Below are 17,071 nucleotides of genomic sequence, written 5' to 3'. Positions count from 1 at the left end.
ACAGTTGATGTACTTGTTTCAATTTACGTTTTTATCAATTGTTTCGTGCATTTGAATGATAGAATTGTAGTTTGTTGGTCATGTACTTATTGTTATGAAGTGTGTTACAATGGGTAATATTAAGTAAGGACAAATGGATATACGAGTTTGTAGATGTCGGTGTTCAACATCAAGTGACTGAAGAACAGGACAAGAACGGTCCCTGAAAATATTTTCACAACGTTAAATACTCAGATGCAATAAGAACAGTTACATTTACAAGCGAAGAGAGGGAGATTATATATCGAAGTAGAAGATGGTTTATATACCAATCGAAAGCACTAATGACACCTATTAGGAAACTGTAATAAAAATTTTCCGAATGCATATTGCTGTGCGAGTTATATGAATACAGGGTATCCAGAAAATCCGTTTCCACCCCTAGAAATCGCAAAAGATGAGACAGATAGCAAAACAGGGAAACACGTGTTTGATCATTTTAAAAGTACAACGTATAAAAGCAAAAAGTGTTGTCCCAGGGCAACCCGCAGGGTCCCAGGCGGGGTCCAACTCAAAAATTGCAAAAGGTAAGAGGATCAAGTAGTATATAGTTGGAAGCCTGTTGGGAAATGAAAGAGAACGGAATAAGTCCCGCCTCTCTAAAATTACCCTGTGCAAAATGGCGGCCGGTCAAAATGTCAGCAAAAACGTCATTGTAAAGTCAATGGCCACCCCAAAAAACCTGAAACGGTGAGACAGATAAAAATAGGAAAACATGTCTATCATCTTTTCAAAAGTACAATGATTGAAAGTAAAAATATTTGTCCCAGGATCCTCCACAGGGTCCTACTCAAAATTTTCAAATGGCAAGGGAGATCACGTAGCATATCACTGGAAAGCTGTTAGGAAATGAAAGAGGACGGAACAAGTCTCGACTCTTTAAAATTATCCTGTGTAAAATGGCGACCGGTCAAAATGCAAATCATTTCGATTCTCGGAGCGCAATCACTCTATTTTGCAATCGGCATTTGTTGTCATTGTGAGACATCTGCACGTATTCGCTGTTCCTGGTGCAAGAATTTTTTTGTTCGAATCATTTTATAATTGATAATCCAGACAACGAACATAAGTACCACTATTGTACAGTCATAAACATAAATAAGTAGAGGTAAGACTCTTTATTTCTGATGGCACCAACTTCTACTTAAGTTATGTTCGTGGTTGTACATTATATGTTAACTAGTCAGTTCTATACTCAAAGATGTCAAATGTTATGTCTTTGTTTCTTTATTTCTTAGTTTGATTTTATTATTTTTCTTTTATTTATTTAGACACTACTGGGCCCAAAGAGCAGAATCTCACAGTAGGGTATTTCCTTTCGTTCCGTTGAGTACAAGAATTAAAGTGGAAATAAACTAAAACCCGACTATAAAAGAAGAACTAAAACTCAAGATGTTTGCTCAGTGTTATCGTAGAGCGTAGAGACTTGTTCCATCTGCTTTCATTTAACAACAGCTTTAAACGATGTGCTACTTGACCCCTTGCCATTTGAAAATTCTGAGTAGAACCCCGTCTGGGACCCTCTACAGGAACCTGGGACAAATATTCTTACTTTCAATTATTGTACTTTTGAAATGATGACACATGTGTTTTCCTGTTTTGACATCTGTCTCACCGTTTCAGGTTTTTTTGGGGTGGCTATAGACTTTACAATAACGCTTTTGCTGACATTTTGACCGGCCGCCATTTTGCATATGATAATTTTAGAGAGGCGGGACTTATTCCGTTTCATTTTCCAATAGGTTTCCAACGATATACTACTTGATCCTCTTACCTTTTGCAATTTTTGAGTTGGACCCTGCGAGTGGCCCTGGGACAACACTTTTTGCTTTTATACGTTGTACTTTTAAAATGATCAAACACGTATTTCCTTGTTTTGCTATCTGTCTCATCTTTTGCGATTTCTAGGGGTGGAAACGGATTTTCTGGACATTCTGTATATTCATATAACTCGCACAGTAATGTGCATTCGGAAAATTTTTATTACAGTTTCCTAATAGGTGTCGTTAGTGCTTGCGATTGGTATATAAACTATCTTCTACTTTGATATATAATCTCCCTCTCTTCCCTTGTTAGGCGTGTTTAAAATTTCAGAATTACATGATTTCTATTCCCAGTATATTTACATACACACAATAAAAGAAGCTCATAATAGCAACGCAAGGCAGAACCTATAAGAATATAGTAACTTTAAGACCATATAAAGTCTGCAACATGTTCTAAAGCGACGTTCAAATTTAATATTTAAAGACTTAAAAGGTGTCTGAAATGAGAGCATAAATTATGCTTACTTTTCATTTAAAAAAAAGGGGGGGGGGCTTTAAAAGACTTTCGTGTTTTTATATCTATTTTGTTCCAAGTCAATACAATAAACCCTCCACTCACGAACTTAATCCGTTCCGTAATGCTGTTTGAGAAGCGAAATTAATTAACGTAAACACAATCCGTTGTAGCTCGGAAATGTGATATTGTGCGTATTATTTACATTTTGAAGTGTTTTCTGTAGTGAAAGCTTCATACTGCTGCTCTGCTATCAAATACACTTTTCTTCTCTTTCCTAGGGGCCACTGAGAGCTAAAATAACATGAGTCGAAGAAAGAAAGAAAGAAAGAAAGAAAGAAAGAAAGAACAAAAAGTGAAGTGAACACAGCAATCTGACAAATAATATTTACAGTAAACGAGCAAAAGCACTACTGAGATTATGGGTACGGAAGTGTATGGACGTTCGTACCCCTAATATCGTTCGTCAGCCGAGCACCTAATTAATGAATCGATTTTTTCACGAACAGAAGCGTTCGTGAACCCGGGCTTCACTATATTTCTTGCCTCTTCAAGTTTGAAATTAGAACCACTACCTCTTTCACACATACACACATATACACACACACACATACACAAAAGCAAGTGACCTCAATAACTACTAAAACCACTTTACGCACCGATATACACTGATCAGCCAGAACATTATGACCACCTACTTAATAGTCGGTATGTCCATCTTTGGTACGGATAACAGCGACGATGCGTTTTGGCATGAAAGCAATGAGGTCTTGGTAGGTCGATGGATGGAGTTGGTACCACATCTGCACACACAGGTCAGCTAATTCCCGTAAATTCCGGGGAGGGGCGATGCGTTCTGATGACACGTTCAATCACATCTCAGAGGAGTTCGATTGGGTTCAGAAATGGCGAGTTGGGGGGGGGAGCACATCGATTGGAACTCGTCACTGTGTGCCTTGAACTACTCCATCACACTCCTGGCCTTGAGACATGGAGCATTATCTTGTTGAAAAATGACACTGCCGTTAGGAAACAGGGTCGTCATGAAGAGGTGTACGTGGTTTGCAATTAGTGTACGATACGCCTCGGTCGTCATGGTGCCTTGCACAAGCTCCACTGGACCCATAGATGCTCACGTGAATATTCCCCAGAGCATAATTGAGCCGCCGCCAGCTTCTCTCCGTCCCGCAGTACAGGTGTCAAATAGCTGTTTTCCTGGAAGACGACGAATTAGCAACCTCCCATCGATATGATGATGAAGGTATCGGGATTCATTAGACAATGCAACGCTCTGCCACTGCGCAGAAGTCCAGTGGGGATAGTCAAGTGCCCATTTCAGTCGTAGTTGCTATGTCGTCGTTTTAACATTGGCACATGAATGGGTCGTCGACTGCGGAGGCCCATCGTTGGGAGTGTTCAATGCACTGTGTGTTCAGACACACTTGTACTCTGCCCAGCATTAAAGTCTAATGTTAGTTTCACGACAGTTCGCCGCTTGTCCTGTTTTACCAGCCTGTCCAGCCTACGACGTCCTACATCTGTAATGAGGTAGGCCGCCCAACCTCTCGACGTTTGGACGTCGTTTCACCTTGGTTTCGCCGAAGACACTCATCTCAGCACTCCTCGAACAGTCGACAAGTCGTGCAGTTTCCGAAATGCACGTGCCGAACCTCCGGGAAATTACAATCTGCCCTTGATCAAATTCAGATAGATAGCGCGCCTTCCCCATTCTACACACGGTCAGCATGCTCACTGATACTACATGTACCGTACGTGTGTCTGACTAGCAGACATTCCTCGTCAGGTGCCTGGACGGGTTTATATCGATAGTAGGTAGGTGGTCATAATGTTCTGGCTGATCAGTGTATGTGGCTCAGTGGTAGAAGCGCTCAACTCTGGCGTGAGATGCCTGGCTCGAACATAGTTTCCGCCAAGTGGGCATTGTAACAAATACTCTCGTTTCCTCCCACCACCATTTTCATCCATTTCATAATCACTGTCCCCTTAGCCTGATGCATGATCGTGGGACGTTAAACTCAACTACAAACACACACATTATATATGTATATACACCTTAACTTTGTAGGTACACAAGGAAATACCATTTCGAAAAATAAATCAAGATAGCTAATACTTAATCCTAAATCGGCCATACCTAATAACTAACACCAAAATTGGACCCCAAATTCACAATTATAGGCTGCTGCACCTATCTCTGTTAAATGTATAACTAAAACCGGTAGTTGGAAACCAACTTAGCCTAGTCAAAATTTAAGTTATTTCTAGCCTTTTATGAAAACAATATATTCCTCTCCTGGAAAAATAGAAACAAAATATTTTTTCTGTACTACAAATTTATCAATAGGTATTGATATTAATACCTATCTATAATATCTTAAAAGTAATCTCAACGTTGCATTTCTTTTAAGAAATATTATTTTGCCTTGTTCTTTTAGGACATACTTGAGGAAAACTTCTAGGACATCTTGTGATATACTACCTATTCATTACTTACACACATCAGCAAAATCATACAACGCTAGGTGAAGTAAGTAATATCACTTTTATTTGAAACATATCTGTTACAAAAATCAAAAATTCTATTTAGCTTGAATCTCACTTTTTTCCAGTACCAAGCAAATATTAACAAATACTAATAGTCCATAGAGTAAATATTCATCTTACCTTTTTAACAAAATATGTTGACCTATTGACTTCAAGGAGCTGTGCCACGAAATCTCTCTGAAAAAGAATGCATTCATAGTATAACGAACTAACTTTAGAATTAATTGATTATAAAATTATTATAACAGAGTCTATACTACTTTACCACAACCATAATCTAAAGGTAAATTCAACACGTTAATATCCAGGAAACATTGATTTTTTTTTTTTTTTTAATTCTTTTCGTTGAGCTCAAGTGATATATATATAAGTGACTTGGACTTGTTAAAATTAAAAACTGATTACAACTTTCTACGGTAACTAAGCTTAAATTATACATATTAATACATAACTCATGAGAAATCACAGATTTCACACAAGTGGGACCAAGTTAGTAGCTTTTACTACACAGGGTGGCCCCAAAGTAGGTATACATACCGTACCGATCAGCTCATTGCATTTTATATCATTTCTTATTATCCTTCAGGTAGACTTAGTTCCTTTATTATTTCTTCTTAATGTGTTTTCACTTAAATCTTAAGTTCTGAAGAGCCGAAGCAAATAAACCCATAAACCAGAATGTTATGGGGTCAATGCAGGGGTGTATACCTACTTTTGGGCCACCCTGTATATTAAAAATTATCCTATTCCCAACTTAGTACGCTATTATCTATACGTGTTTGTCAAATTGAAAAATGACTTGCAAGAAGAATAGTACGACATTCCGAATATACAGTCCATTGTATGAAATTCAAAAACTGAAACCGGAATCGAATCCGGGTTATCACCTTTGGCTCGGCTCAGACGAGCAAAAAAAGTCTGCTGCGGGCGTCACAGACCAACCAGTTCAGGCGAGCAGGAAAGTCTGCTGCAGGCTTGTAACGAACTCGGGCGGGCGTTTCAGTCCAACATAGAAAACAGTTTATTTTATTTTCAGCTACAGTTGTCTTCCATGTTTATTGATTTACGCTATGACGAAGAGAAGTTCTTTAATTACTTTCTCATGAGCAGCACTTCGTTTGATGAACTCTTAATGAAAATAAGTTAAATGATAAAATTAAAGCAGAAGATACAATCATAAGACTTCCGATACCACCAATTCAATGTTAGCTGTTACATTAAATGTAAGCTAATTATGTTAACTAACTATGTATGAATGCAGAAAGTAAGAAATTCGGGGACCTATTCATAGACATTTTCAGTTGTTATTAGCGTCCACTAGCGTGGTTTAACTATCGTGTGACTAATTTCGATTTTCTGACATATGTTGGCAACTTTAAATTTAAAATTAGACACTTATTTGGGCGTTTTCAAATATTCCGCTCCTAAGGAGGTAAGAGAGGCATTTCAGTAACAGTAAAATTTCCCTTTATTTATTCACAAAGAACCGAATGTAAAAATTCACTTCGGTTAGAGATGTAAAATTCAAAATGTAAACACCTAAATGAAAATAATAGAGCACAGGTTCCAGCGTTTTTGATGTTTTCTTTTTCTTTTTTTTTTTTCTTGAAGAAGAGAAGGGGATTTCTATAGTAGTGGGGTTGCGGTGGCTCAGTGGTGCGTGGCGTCCCTGCTTCAATCCCAGCTCGCGTTAAGTGGGCTTTGTGGTGGATAAACACCGTGTGCTTGGGTTTTCTCAAGTTCTCCCTTTCCTCCCACTTTCTTCATTCTACCATTTCATTCATTCTCATCATCACCGTTTCTTTTAGTCTACCCGGCATAACATGGGACGTAAAACTCAAAGATTTCATTTTATTTCTATAGTAGTGAAATTTCCCTTTATATATTGAGAAACTGTTCAATGTGAGGATTCGCTTAAACTGGAGATATGAAATTCCGAATGTAAACTCTTAAATAAAAATATTGGATTTAGTGTTTCCGAATAGTCCACTTCTAAGGTTGGAAAAGGGGAATATTTTTATAATTGCAGCATTCCCCTTTATTTATTCACACAGTGCCGTGTGTGAGAGTCTCTTAAATTAAAGATGTGAATTCCAAATATGAAATCTTACAGAAAAAAAATGGAACATGTTTCAAGGCTTTCGTATATTCCACTGCTAAAACAGGAAGGGCGGTTATTTATATATTATCAAAATTTCCACTTATTTATTTACAGACAAATTAGTCCACTGCAAAAAACCAAGAACTCATTGTCTTTACAGAGACTCACAAATAACGTTACTATTTAAGCATCACCCCTACTTTAGATGAACTCATAGTAGCTGTAGCTGCAGTGGAACTGGAGACTAAAATATGTTTGTGAAGAATTCAGATATCGTTTTGATGTTGGTCATGAAACAGATAGAAGGCGCATGGAGTATTTCAACAAACAAACAAAAACACGTAAAGGGTTACTCCTTACTAAACTATTTATAGTTTTCGGTGCAACTGCAACACACTAAAATTGTAAAACAAGCGATTTAAAGCTAGACCCATCCTTTTGAATCATCTTGTATTTCCAGAAATTACTGATCGTAAATACTTCTTAAAGTGTCCTCGCCCTCCCCCCGCCCAAAAGAAGTCTTCAGATATAATACGTTAGCATTTAGGTTCGAAACATAATACTTACTTAGGCCATGGCGTTATTTTGCTTAATAAATCCTCAATGGCTAATGTCATGCCTCGAATAACAAGAGCACTCCCTAAGCCCTTCCATAGAGTTGTAATTCCTTGGCGCCTATGAAGATGAACTATTACAGGAAACAATGTGATTGGAATTATGTGATACCGCTGAGAATTCACACTCACCTAAAAACAAAACAAATGCGAAACATTTAAGGACAGGATAATTGTTGATCATACATACAGTTGCATTTTTTTTTTTTTTTTTTAAAGCTTTCGACGAATATAAAGAGTAACAATTTAAATACTGTGTATTTCTTGTAGTCAAAATAAAGTCAGATGAAATGCAGTTATGTCTTTGCTAGCCGAAATATCCTATGTTTTAAATTTGGAGATAACTAACATGAAATAAGTTTACTCTATCCCATCAAGTAAACGCCAAAAGGATCCAGTTAAGAAACAGTTTCCCCACAAACCATGAGAAACAACGAAGCACAAGAACAAGTTTCAAAATCTAAGATACATTCGTTAAAATAAAATTCTCTTTTAAGCGCCAGAAAAGCAAAATCTGATGTATTATCTGAGTTAATATTGCACTGCAAGTGCTATTTTCGCTCAATTCGCCAAACATGTCATCTTCATAATATCTGTAACGACCAATATATTTATTTAGTATATTCAGGGTTACACTTTAGCCCACAGTTCGAATAATTATAATCTAGTCTGCTACCTTTTTCTGAAATTTACTTGAACACATCTTCTTGAAATTACCTCTTTATTATAACACGTATTGAATTAAACATTTACACCTTTTAAATAACACACGTATTGATTCTACAAGATGGATCTTCTGTTATATATTATGTTTCGTTTCTATGACGACCAATAACACATATCGTCAGATTACTATGTTAACAAAATATCAATAATAATATTAGAAAATAATTAATTTTTACTTCTTTTCATATTTTCTTCTTCTTCTACTACTAGCTTGTGCATATTTCAATAGCACATATTGCCCGTAAATACAAGAAATGATATTTAAGATTACATGCAAAATACACAATATCGTTATATAATGATGCTCGAACAATAGGACATTTTTTGTTTACAATTAAAAAAAAAAAAAAAAAGAATCCTGGACCGTTAGATATTCCATACTAATTACCTAAGTTTTTGAATGACCCTCGTATATATAAAAATTAATATATTCATTTTATATTAATATCATCTTCATATTTATTTTAATTTTCATAATTAATTTTATTTTAATTATTCATAAAATTCAGCGACGATAAGAGAAGGTACATTCAAAATGCGGTATACTATTTATTTATTTTTGGGTCCTAATTAAACTCTTCATTTCGATGCCATTAATACTTATTGTAAACTGAAAGTTAACAAAATCTCTATTATTCTCTCGAGCATAATTAGGAAGGTTTTGAAAAAGATATTATGACATTCATATAATAGTTCTTTGAACGAGAAAGGATCAAATACATTATATATATATATATATATATATATATATATATATATATATTCAAACGACGTTCAAATTATAAACGAAATATCGACAATGTTTAAAATAAAACAAGATAACCAACATCATAACAAAAACTAACACACATAAAGAAATGATCATATTAAGCAGAATTTAAAGATTAAATGTCATTTATGTTAATCTTGGATACAACTTCAGAAGGAACTAATGTCTTAACTAGCTGTATCCATTTACTTTTAGTATGTTTTGAGGGACGCCATAATATTAGTTCATCAATATTGCGTAAATCCAAAAGTTTACCAGTTTTCACATGCATTAGTTCGAAAACTTTAGGATTAATTTGCTTGATACATAAATATGGTCCTGCGTATAAATCGCAAAATCTGTAGATCCTTTTTAAGGACGCATCACTTTGAGAGTGTAATCTTACAAAGACTAAATCATTTGTTTGAGCTTTACCTATCTGTTGCTGTTTTATCTTCTGATTTCATGAAAGAAATTTTTGTGTCCTGCGGAGATGCACCATACTTACAAGATGTGAATAATCTATTTCATCACTTTCACTAAGTTTAATGCCAAAATGTTGTTCAATCGGTTTTATGAAATCTGTTCCATTATGAATATTCGCTGGTGCTACACACAATGTATCTGACACCAAATAATTCAAAAAGTAGGTAATTTCAGTAACATACTTAATCCAATCAGTACGTTTGTTACGACAACAGTGTCTAAATAACATACCGAGATTCAGGGGCGGATCCAGTGGGGGGGCGATTGCCCACCCCCCCAGAAGAGGAAGCTTTCTTATTTTATATATATAAATAAAACATATCCCAAAGTTTTGAGCCCTTAAAAGTAGCAGTATGACAACCCACTACTCCCCCCAGAAGTCGGTCCTGAATCCGCCCCTGCGAAGATTTCGATATATGTTTTCCACAATAGAACTACTGGGATGGTATGCAGTAACAAAATGTACCTTAAAGTTGGCATTGTTCATCACACGAATGAATAGATTACTACGAAACTGTCCACCATTGTCACAAAATATATGTTCTATTGGACCACAATGAGGTATGTATACGTTCAAAATTCGGTTTACAATTGCTGAAGAAGTTGCTTTACGCAAAGGATAAGCCACTAAATATCTAGTAAAAATATTCATAACAGTAAAAAGAAGTTTCACCTGTAGCCGCTCTAGGAAGAGGTCCATACAAGTCTACCGAAATAAAGGAATTAGGTCGTTCAGGCATTATTGATATCATAGGTCTATATATAGACGGATAGTTGTGCTTAATTCTCATACATTCCTCACAATCATTAATGTAGTTTTTGATTTGTGTTCTTAGAGATTTCCAATAAAAAGATTTACTAATCAAAGAATATACCTTCAAGTACCTGAAATGTCCAAAATCATCATGATAAGCCTTCAATATACGAAGCACCAATATCTGCGGAATACAAATTTTACTTCTATGCTTATATTTAAAATCCTTGATTACTAATACACCATTAGACATTTGATATAAAGTATTCCAATTGCGAGGACAATCACAATTTCCAGAACAAGATGTTAAATGATATATGATTTTTTCATACTCTTCATAACTCCTTTGATGCTCTTTCAATTCATCCAGGGAAATTTTAGATATTTCATCCTGTAAAATTTTAAATACATTTATTGACAATACTTGATGGTTTTCATTCGGAAACAATCTTGAAAATGTATCCAATGGAACATTATCAACTCCTTTAATATGTTGTACATCGAAAGCAAAAGATTGAAGTTCTAAGGACCATCTTAATAATCGGCTATTATATCCCTGTACTTTCTTGGGATGTGGTAAAGAATTATGATCCGTTACAACGGTAAAATGACAACCACTAAGATATGGAGCGAATTTCCGTAGCGAAAAACGTACAGCACGTAATTTAATTTCCGTGGCAGTATATCCGTTTTCTGCGTTCTTCAACGTTCGACTAACACAGTGTATAAGCAAGTTCATTTGTTGTAGGATTTGGTTGCCAGAGAATGCCAGAAATTTCAGATAATGAACCATCACATTGCACATAAAAAGGATAATCATACTTAGGATAGTTTAGACGAATGTTCTCCATAATGCACATCTTTAATTTATAAAAACTGTGTTCTTGTAAAGTACCCCATTGCCACGGTATTCCTTTCTTAGTTATTGAGAATAGGGGTTATGCAATTTCGGCAAATCGAGGTATTGATCTTCGAAACCAATTAAACAATCCCAAAATCTGTCGTGTTTCTTTTAAGTTAGTGGGAACAGGTAAATCCTTTATAGCCTGCACCTTGGACTCATTAAAACACATTCCGCGTGCGTCTATAGAATAGCCTAAAAATTCAAAAGATTGAAAAATTTGGATTTTTCAATATTTGCAGTTAAGCCTGATTTTTCTAAGCGTTCCAGAACAGTGTCCAAGCTTCAGCATAAAAGATTCCATTAGCACGTAGATCTTGCCCTATTACTTTATTCAAGCATGATGCTAAAGCAGCACTACCATTAATCAGTCCAAAAACAACCCTATTATATTCGTATAATAGTGCTTCAAATGAAAAGGCAGTATATGGTCTTGAACTTTCTCCCAACAAAATTGGTTGTACGCCATTACAAGATCAAGATTTCCAAATATTGTATTTTCCTGTAATGAGCTAAGAATTTCGTCTACTGGTGGGTACCTCACTTGTAATTTTATATGAGTATTTAACTTTCTTAAATCTAGTACTTTTCTTAGGTGCTTACCATCCTTTTTGGGTACCACATGTAACGGGTTCAAATGAATACTTTGGGAAGGTCTTATTATCCCATCTTGCAGCATTTCCGAAATTTTTCTCACATTTTCTCTAAATCTATAAGGTCCAATGTATGGCTTAGTTACTATGGGGCTTTTTGTATCGACTTCAATATCATACACGAAATCTTGGCAACATCCAGGTCTAAGCGAAAATACCTTTCTATGTATATAAAGAATGTCCCTGAATTGTAATATGAAATTCTTATCAGTGATATTTATGAGACTTGTAATTTCGTCCACACATTTCTGAAATGAATGATCACTATTTTTTATAATAAACTCTTCGTTTTCATTCTTCTTAACATTGGTCTCATCATGATCACTTTGGTTGATACCTAAAACATTATTTATAAACTCGCTGAACCTGCGCTCTCTACACAGCGCATCATTCGCATATGAGCATAAATCTCCTTCTCATTTCTCACAACATCTGTATATGCCCTTTACAGACACAAGTGAAAAACGTCTTGATTTAAAAAAAAAAGAAAAAGAAAAAGAAAAGAAAAGAATCGGCAAGGGGTATAATAAAGGGGAGATTTTTCGATTATTTTTTTCTCAATATCTCGAACCGTTTGCAAGATTTGAGCCTACTTCCGGTTGGAGTTTCTAATTCATACATAACCAGTGTTTTCTTTCTTCCTGCATGCAGTATTTAATAAGCAAATACATTACATACACATTAATTATAATGTCAGTGATATATGGTGTTCATTGGGCAAAGCACTCCAAAAATAAAGATTCATCTTAGACTGGAGAAATGGTTATCCTTCCTTTTTCATTATTATTTGGCCATGAAACAAACGCCTGAGACACATACAACCCCTATATACAACTATGTGGTGTTGGAATATATAATGGGTAGGATATGGTACTTTAGCTTTTTTTTTTAATTTCAACATTTCCAGTGTACCCGTAAAAATGTAATAAAGAAATAGTGGCCATGTTTTTTAAATATGCAATTAGAACCGGACAATCTACGCAAAATTTGCAATCGATGAGTGAAAACGGCATCTTTCTAGAGCCTGTAGTTTCCGAGATCTCATTGTCGAAAGGATTGCCCACAAACACATAGTTTAAAAGAACTCAAAAGATGGCAGCACAATTCATTTGCATTGATTTTAGAAAAGGTTTAATAAAATACAAAGGCTTTGAACAATAATTTAAAAAGGATAAACTTTATGAAAAACGGACATATTTAAATAACTCATTTAAAGTACAAATACTTTAAAATATTTGTCTTTATTAAACGTGAAATCACAATCGTAAATCAAAGGTTTGAAGTCCAAAGTTATAGGTTGGAGCTCAGGCGCCTTTCTAGCTATTGTAGCATTTTAATAGATAGATGGTTGGCACTGGCAGGTAATGTTATCGCTAACAGGTATTAAATTCTGAACAATTTTATCATTAAGTGTACATATTGAGAATGTTTTGTTTTCAAAATCTAAAATTGCACGTAACTGTGTTAAGAAATCTAATCCTATCAACACATTCTCATTCAATTCATTAATAACTAAAATAGGAATTGTAATCTCATAATCTTGTATTGATATGACTACTTGTGTTTTACCCATAATCCTTTTCTTCTTTGCCCGTAAAATCAACCAATATTAAATTATCTATTTTTTGTAATCTAGGATTAGAATAATCTTTTGTAAGTTCACGCCAAAATGAATAAGACAAAAGTGACACAGTAGCCCCAATGTCAATCAAAACTTGTAGAGGAATTCCATTAATATGTATTTTGGCAGTACTAAACGTTTTTAAAAAAAAAATCATCTTCAGATGTACATACATCTTCTATTTCATCATCAAACATCCAATGACAATTAGCAATAGGAATATATTGATAATTATCGTTAGTACTTAAAATCTTAAGTAGGTTTCATTTTCAGGAAAAGATTCTGGCGTATCTACCGCCGACGTGGTTTCTACCCACTCCACGCCAGCCAAATCTAGTTTAAATTACGGTTATCAAGCAATTCAGTTATATTACATTGTACACCACAGTCTTGTATATTTTCCTGCCTATTATGTACTTCAACAGTATTCCGATTTCTATTTTGTGAATTCCTGCCACCTAGGAATCTATTAGCAAATCCATTTCGTGTAAAATTAAACCCATTATTTGTTTGATTCCTAAACGTGTTACGATTATTATTCCTGTTGATATTCTTGCAATTAGATTCGGTTCTGTTACCGGTAAAATTTAGTTCATTTCTTCTGCCATTGCAAGGAAATCTATTATTACTTCGCATATTTGACACACCTTCTTCTTTAACATTGATATTACGAACAGATGCATAACTAACTCGGCTACGATTAGGATTGACTTGACCTCGATTATTGTTTTGTATCATAGATTGACTTTCAAAATTTTGTACTATCATAATAAGATGGTTAAAGTTAATACACTGAGCTGAAATTAACATTTGTTGTACCTTAAAAGGTAACAAAATACGAATGGATGCTATTATTCTTGATTCTGGTTGAAAAGGATTAATTGACTTCAATTCATTGTATGCCGATATCACAAAGTCAGTAATACTCCGTTCCAATTTAGGATGGTAATGCCTATTCCGGACTAATGCATCCCTATTGGCTAACATGAAGTCATTCTCAAAATTAGACAATAAGGCATTCTTAAAATCTGAATAGTTACGCAAATTGACTTTGATAGATTTAAACCATGTGGAACAGGGAGGTAATAAAACGTGCGGTAAAATTTTTAAAAATTTGGATTCATCCACCCCCATTAGGTCACATTCATGTTCGAACTTTTCCAGAAATGTACTGGCTGGTATATCATCAGATCTTCCGCTGAATTTTGTAAGAGATTTAATTTCACTAACACGAAAAAAAAAATTACCTCTGCTAATATTCTTCATATGTCGGGGATTTGCATGATTGTTTCTCCCACGGTGAAAGGAACGATTTGATCTCCGATGTCTCCCCAAACTAATTTCACTATCACCTTTTATCGAGTATCCTGATGAGTCACTCTCTTTCACAGTCACTCTGGGTTGATACTGTATCGGAGCTATGTTGGTAGTAAGAACTCGGTCACCATTTGCACGAGCATTGTCATGATCACCATTTTCACTAACAAGTCTTTCTTTAATGTAACTTACTTCTTCCTGTAACTCCCTGATTTGACTACTATGTTCACTTATTTGACCAGTATGTCCAGCAATTACAGTTTCCACAACTTCTAAAGAATTTTGAACTTCGGTGAACCTATGTAAAATCTGCTCCATTTTACGATCACTCTGTTCAAATTTCGAATGTAATTGTTGGTTCATTTGCTCTATTCGGGTATCCCACTTAATGTCCATCTGTTGATTTGTTTGTTCAATCTGTTGCTTCGTTTGTTCCCCAAGTTGTCTGATAAGGTCAGCTATGTTCGTGGATGTGTTCATTTCTATATTACCACTTTCACTTCCGGTAACACTCATTTTAATATTTCTGTAAATTTTTCTCTTACTGCTTAACAAAGTATACTCCGTGTTGCTGGATTTGCTAAAACTGCTACGTAATCTTAAAATCAATCTAAAGGTTTTTCCTGTTCAGCAGACAACTCTCTATTAATTAACGTTATCTTATTCTTGAAGTATACCTACTATACTTCGGCACAATTCCACATAAAATATAATCCTGCGGCGGAACCACCACCAATATATTTATTTAGTATTTTCAAGGTTACACTTTAGCCCACAGTTCGAATAAATATAATCTAGTCTACTACAATTTTCTGAAATTCAGTTGAACACAACATCTTGATATTACCTTTTTATTATAACACTTAATGAATTAAACATTTACATCTTTTAAATAACATACATGTTGATTCTACAAGATGGATCTTCTGTTTGATATTATGTTTCTTGTTTCTATGACGACCAATAACACATATCGTCAGATTACCATGTTAACAAAATATCAGAAAATAATTAATTTTTACTTCTTTTCATATTTTCTTCTTCTACTACTAGCTTGTGCATATTTCAATAGCACATATTGCCCGTAAATACAAGAAATGATATTTAAGATTACATGTAAAAATACACAATATAGTTATACATCTAATACCGAACAGTAATATATGAACGGCATAGCTCCATACTTCGAAATCAGTAAGGTTAAAACAAATGATTTTTTTACTCTTCTTATGTTTTTTCCATCTACCATAAAAAAATCTAGAGCTATTTTTCCACACTATTTTTCCCATTTCCTTACATGTGGCTTGTACTTATCATTACGTAGCTATTTTATCTATATTTCATTTCAGACAGATCTCGTACAATAGGGTATGTACATATATATAAATTCCACACCTAATATCACGCACCAAAACCATTGCCCTACTTGCACATTGCATCTCCACTCCAACTGCCAAATGGAATTTGAATCGGTCTAACAACAAACAATTTTACGACGAAAAATGTCATATCTCGCACCAAAGTATCTCCGTTAATTACAATTATTCAAGATTATTAATATTTAACAAAAACATATTGTCCCAATATAATACATATACCGATTCACAAATCTCATCGAACAACAAAATTATATGGGTAAGTGTTAATCCTCATGCGTAGATTTGAAAAAAATAAAGAAATACTAATCATTTCAGTACCCTAAATATTGAGGTTGTACGCTACCTGGCAAGTGATACTGAAGTATACTATTGTTAGGGTATTTAACATGACACTAGCAATACGACATGCACGTGATGGTTAATAAGAAACAGTTTAAAATTACGATGAACTATAAAACTTTTCGTTTAACTAGAATATAATCTAAAGGTAAAATACCTATCAATCGACAGATCATCTGGAGTTGAACAAAATGGCTTACTTGAAGTTAAATTCTATGCGTAGTCTCTGAGAAAATCGAGAAAAAGGAACGAATTTTCATGGAGCTAAAAATGTATAATACATTTGATAAATAATAATTGACAATCCACAATATCAAATAATAATTGACAGTATTATTCTGCTGGAGTAAATTGTACCCATTGTGGATTGTCTTCCTCTAATGGTAACACATACTCCTAACAGTCACACAGTTGCTCCTAATACTTAAGCACATACTGGTTCCATAATGGTAAACAAGAAAGTTGTGTCGCTTTCTGTGGAGGTCTGTGTTTAATTGCCCTCATACCGTGAGTTAAATGCGAATGGAGATAAGGCGAAGGTCAGGTGT

At 34.7% G+C, this 17,071-nt stretch overlaps 1 protein-coding gene across 1 annotated transcript in view; it reads right to left on the bottom strand.

Annotated features, from left to right (window-relative positions):
- The window catches only part of LOC145666673 (mitochondrial outer membrane protein SLC25A46-like), a 57,034-nt gene that overhangs the window by 24,451 nt on the left and 15,512 nt on the right, over window positions 1-17,071 (bottom strand). The window contains exons 3-4 of the mRNA XM_081734148.1: window positions 7,553-7,731; window positions 5,005-5,061 (exon numbers count right to left, since the gene is read on the bottom strand). Coding sequence (XP_081590274.1) covers window positions 5,005-5,061; window positions 7,553-7,731 — 236 coding nt within the window. The remainder of the gene's footprint in view (window positions 1-5,004; window positions 5,062-7,552; window positions 7,732-17,071) is intronic.

The sequence above is a fragment of the Thermobia domestica genome, chromosome 12, assembly GCF_964235325.1.
Source record: "Thermobia domestica chromosome 12, izTheDome1.hap1.1, whole genome shotgun sequence".
Lineage (NCBI taxonomy): Eukaryota > Metazoa > Arthropoda > Insecta > Zygentoma > Lepismatidae > Thermobia > Thermobia domestica.
The sequence above is the reverse complement of the archived record's forward strand: the minus strand, read 5'-3'. Positions and strand labels throughout refer to the sequence as shown.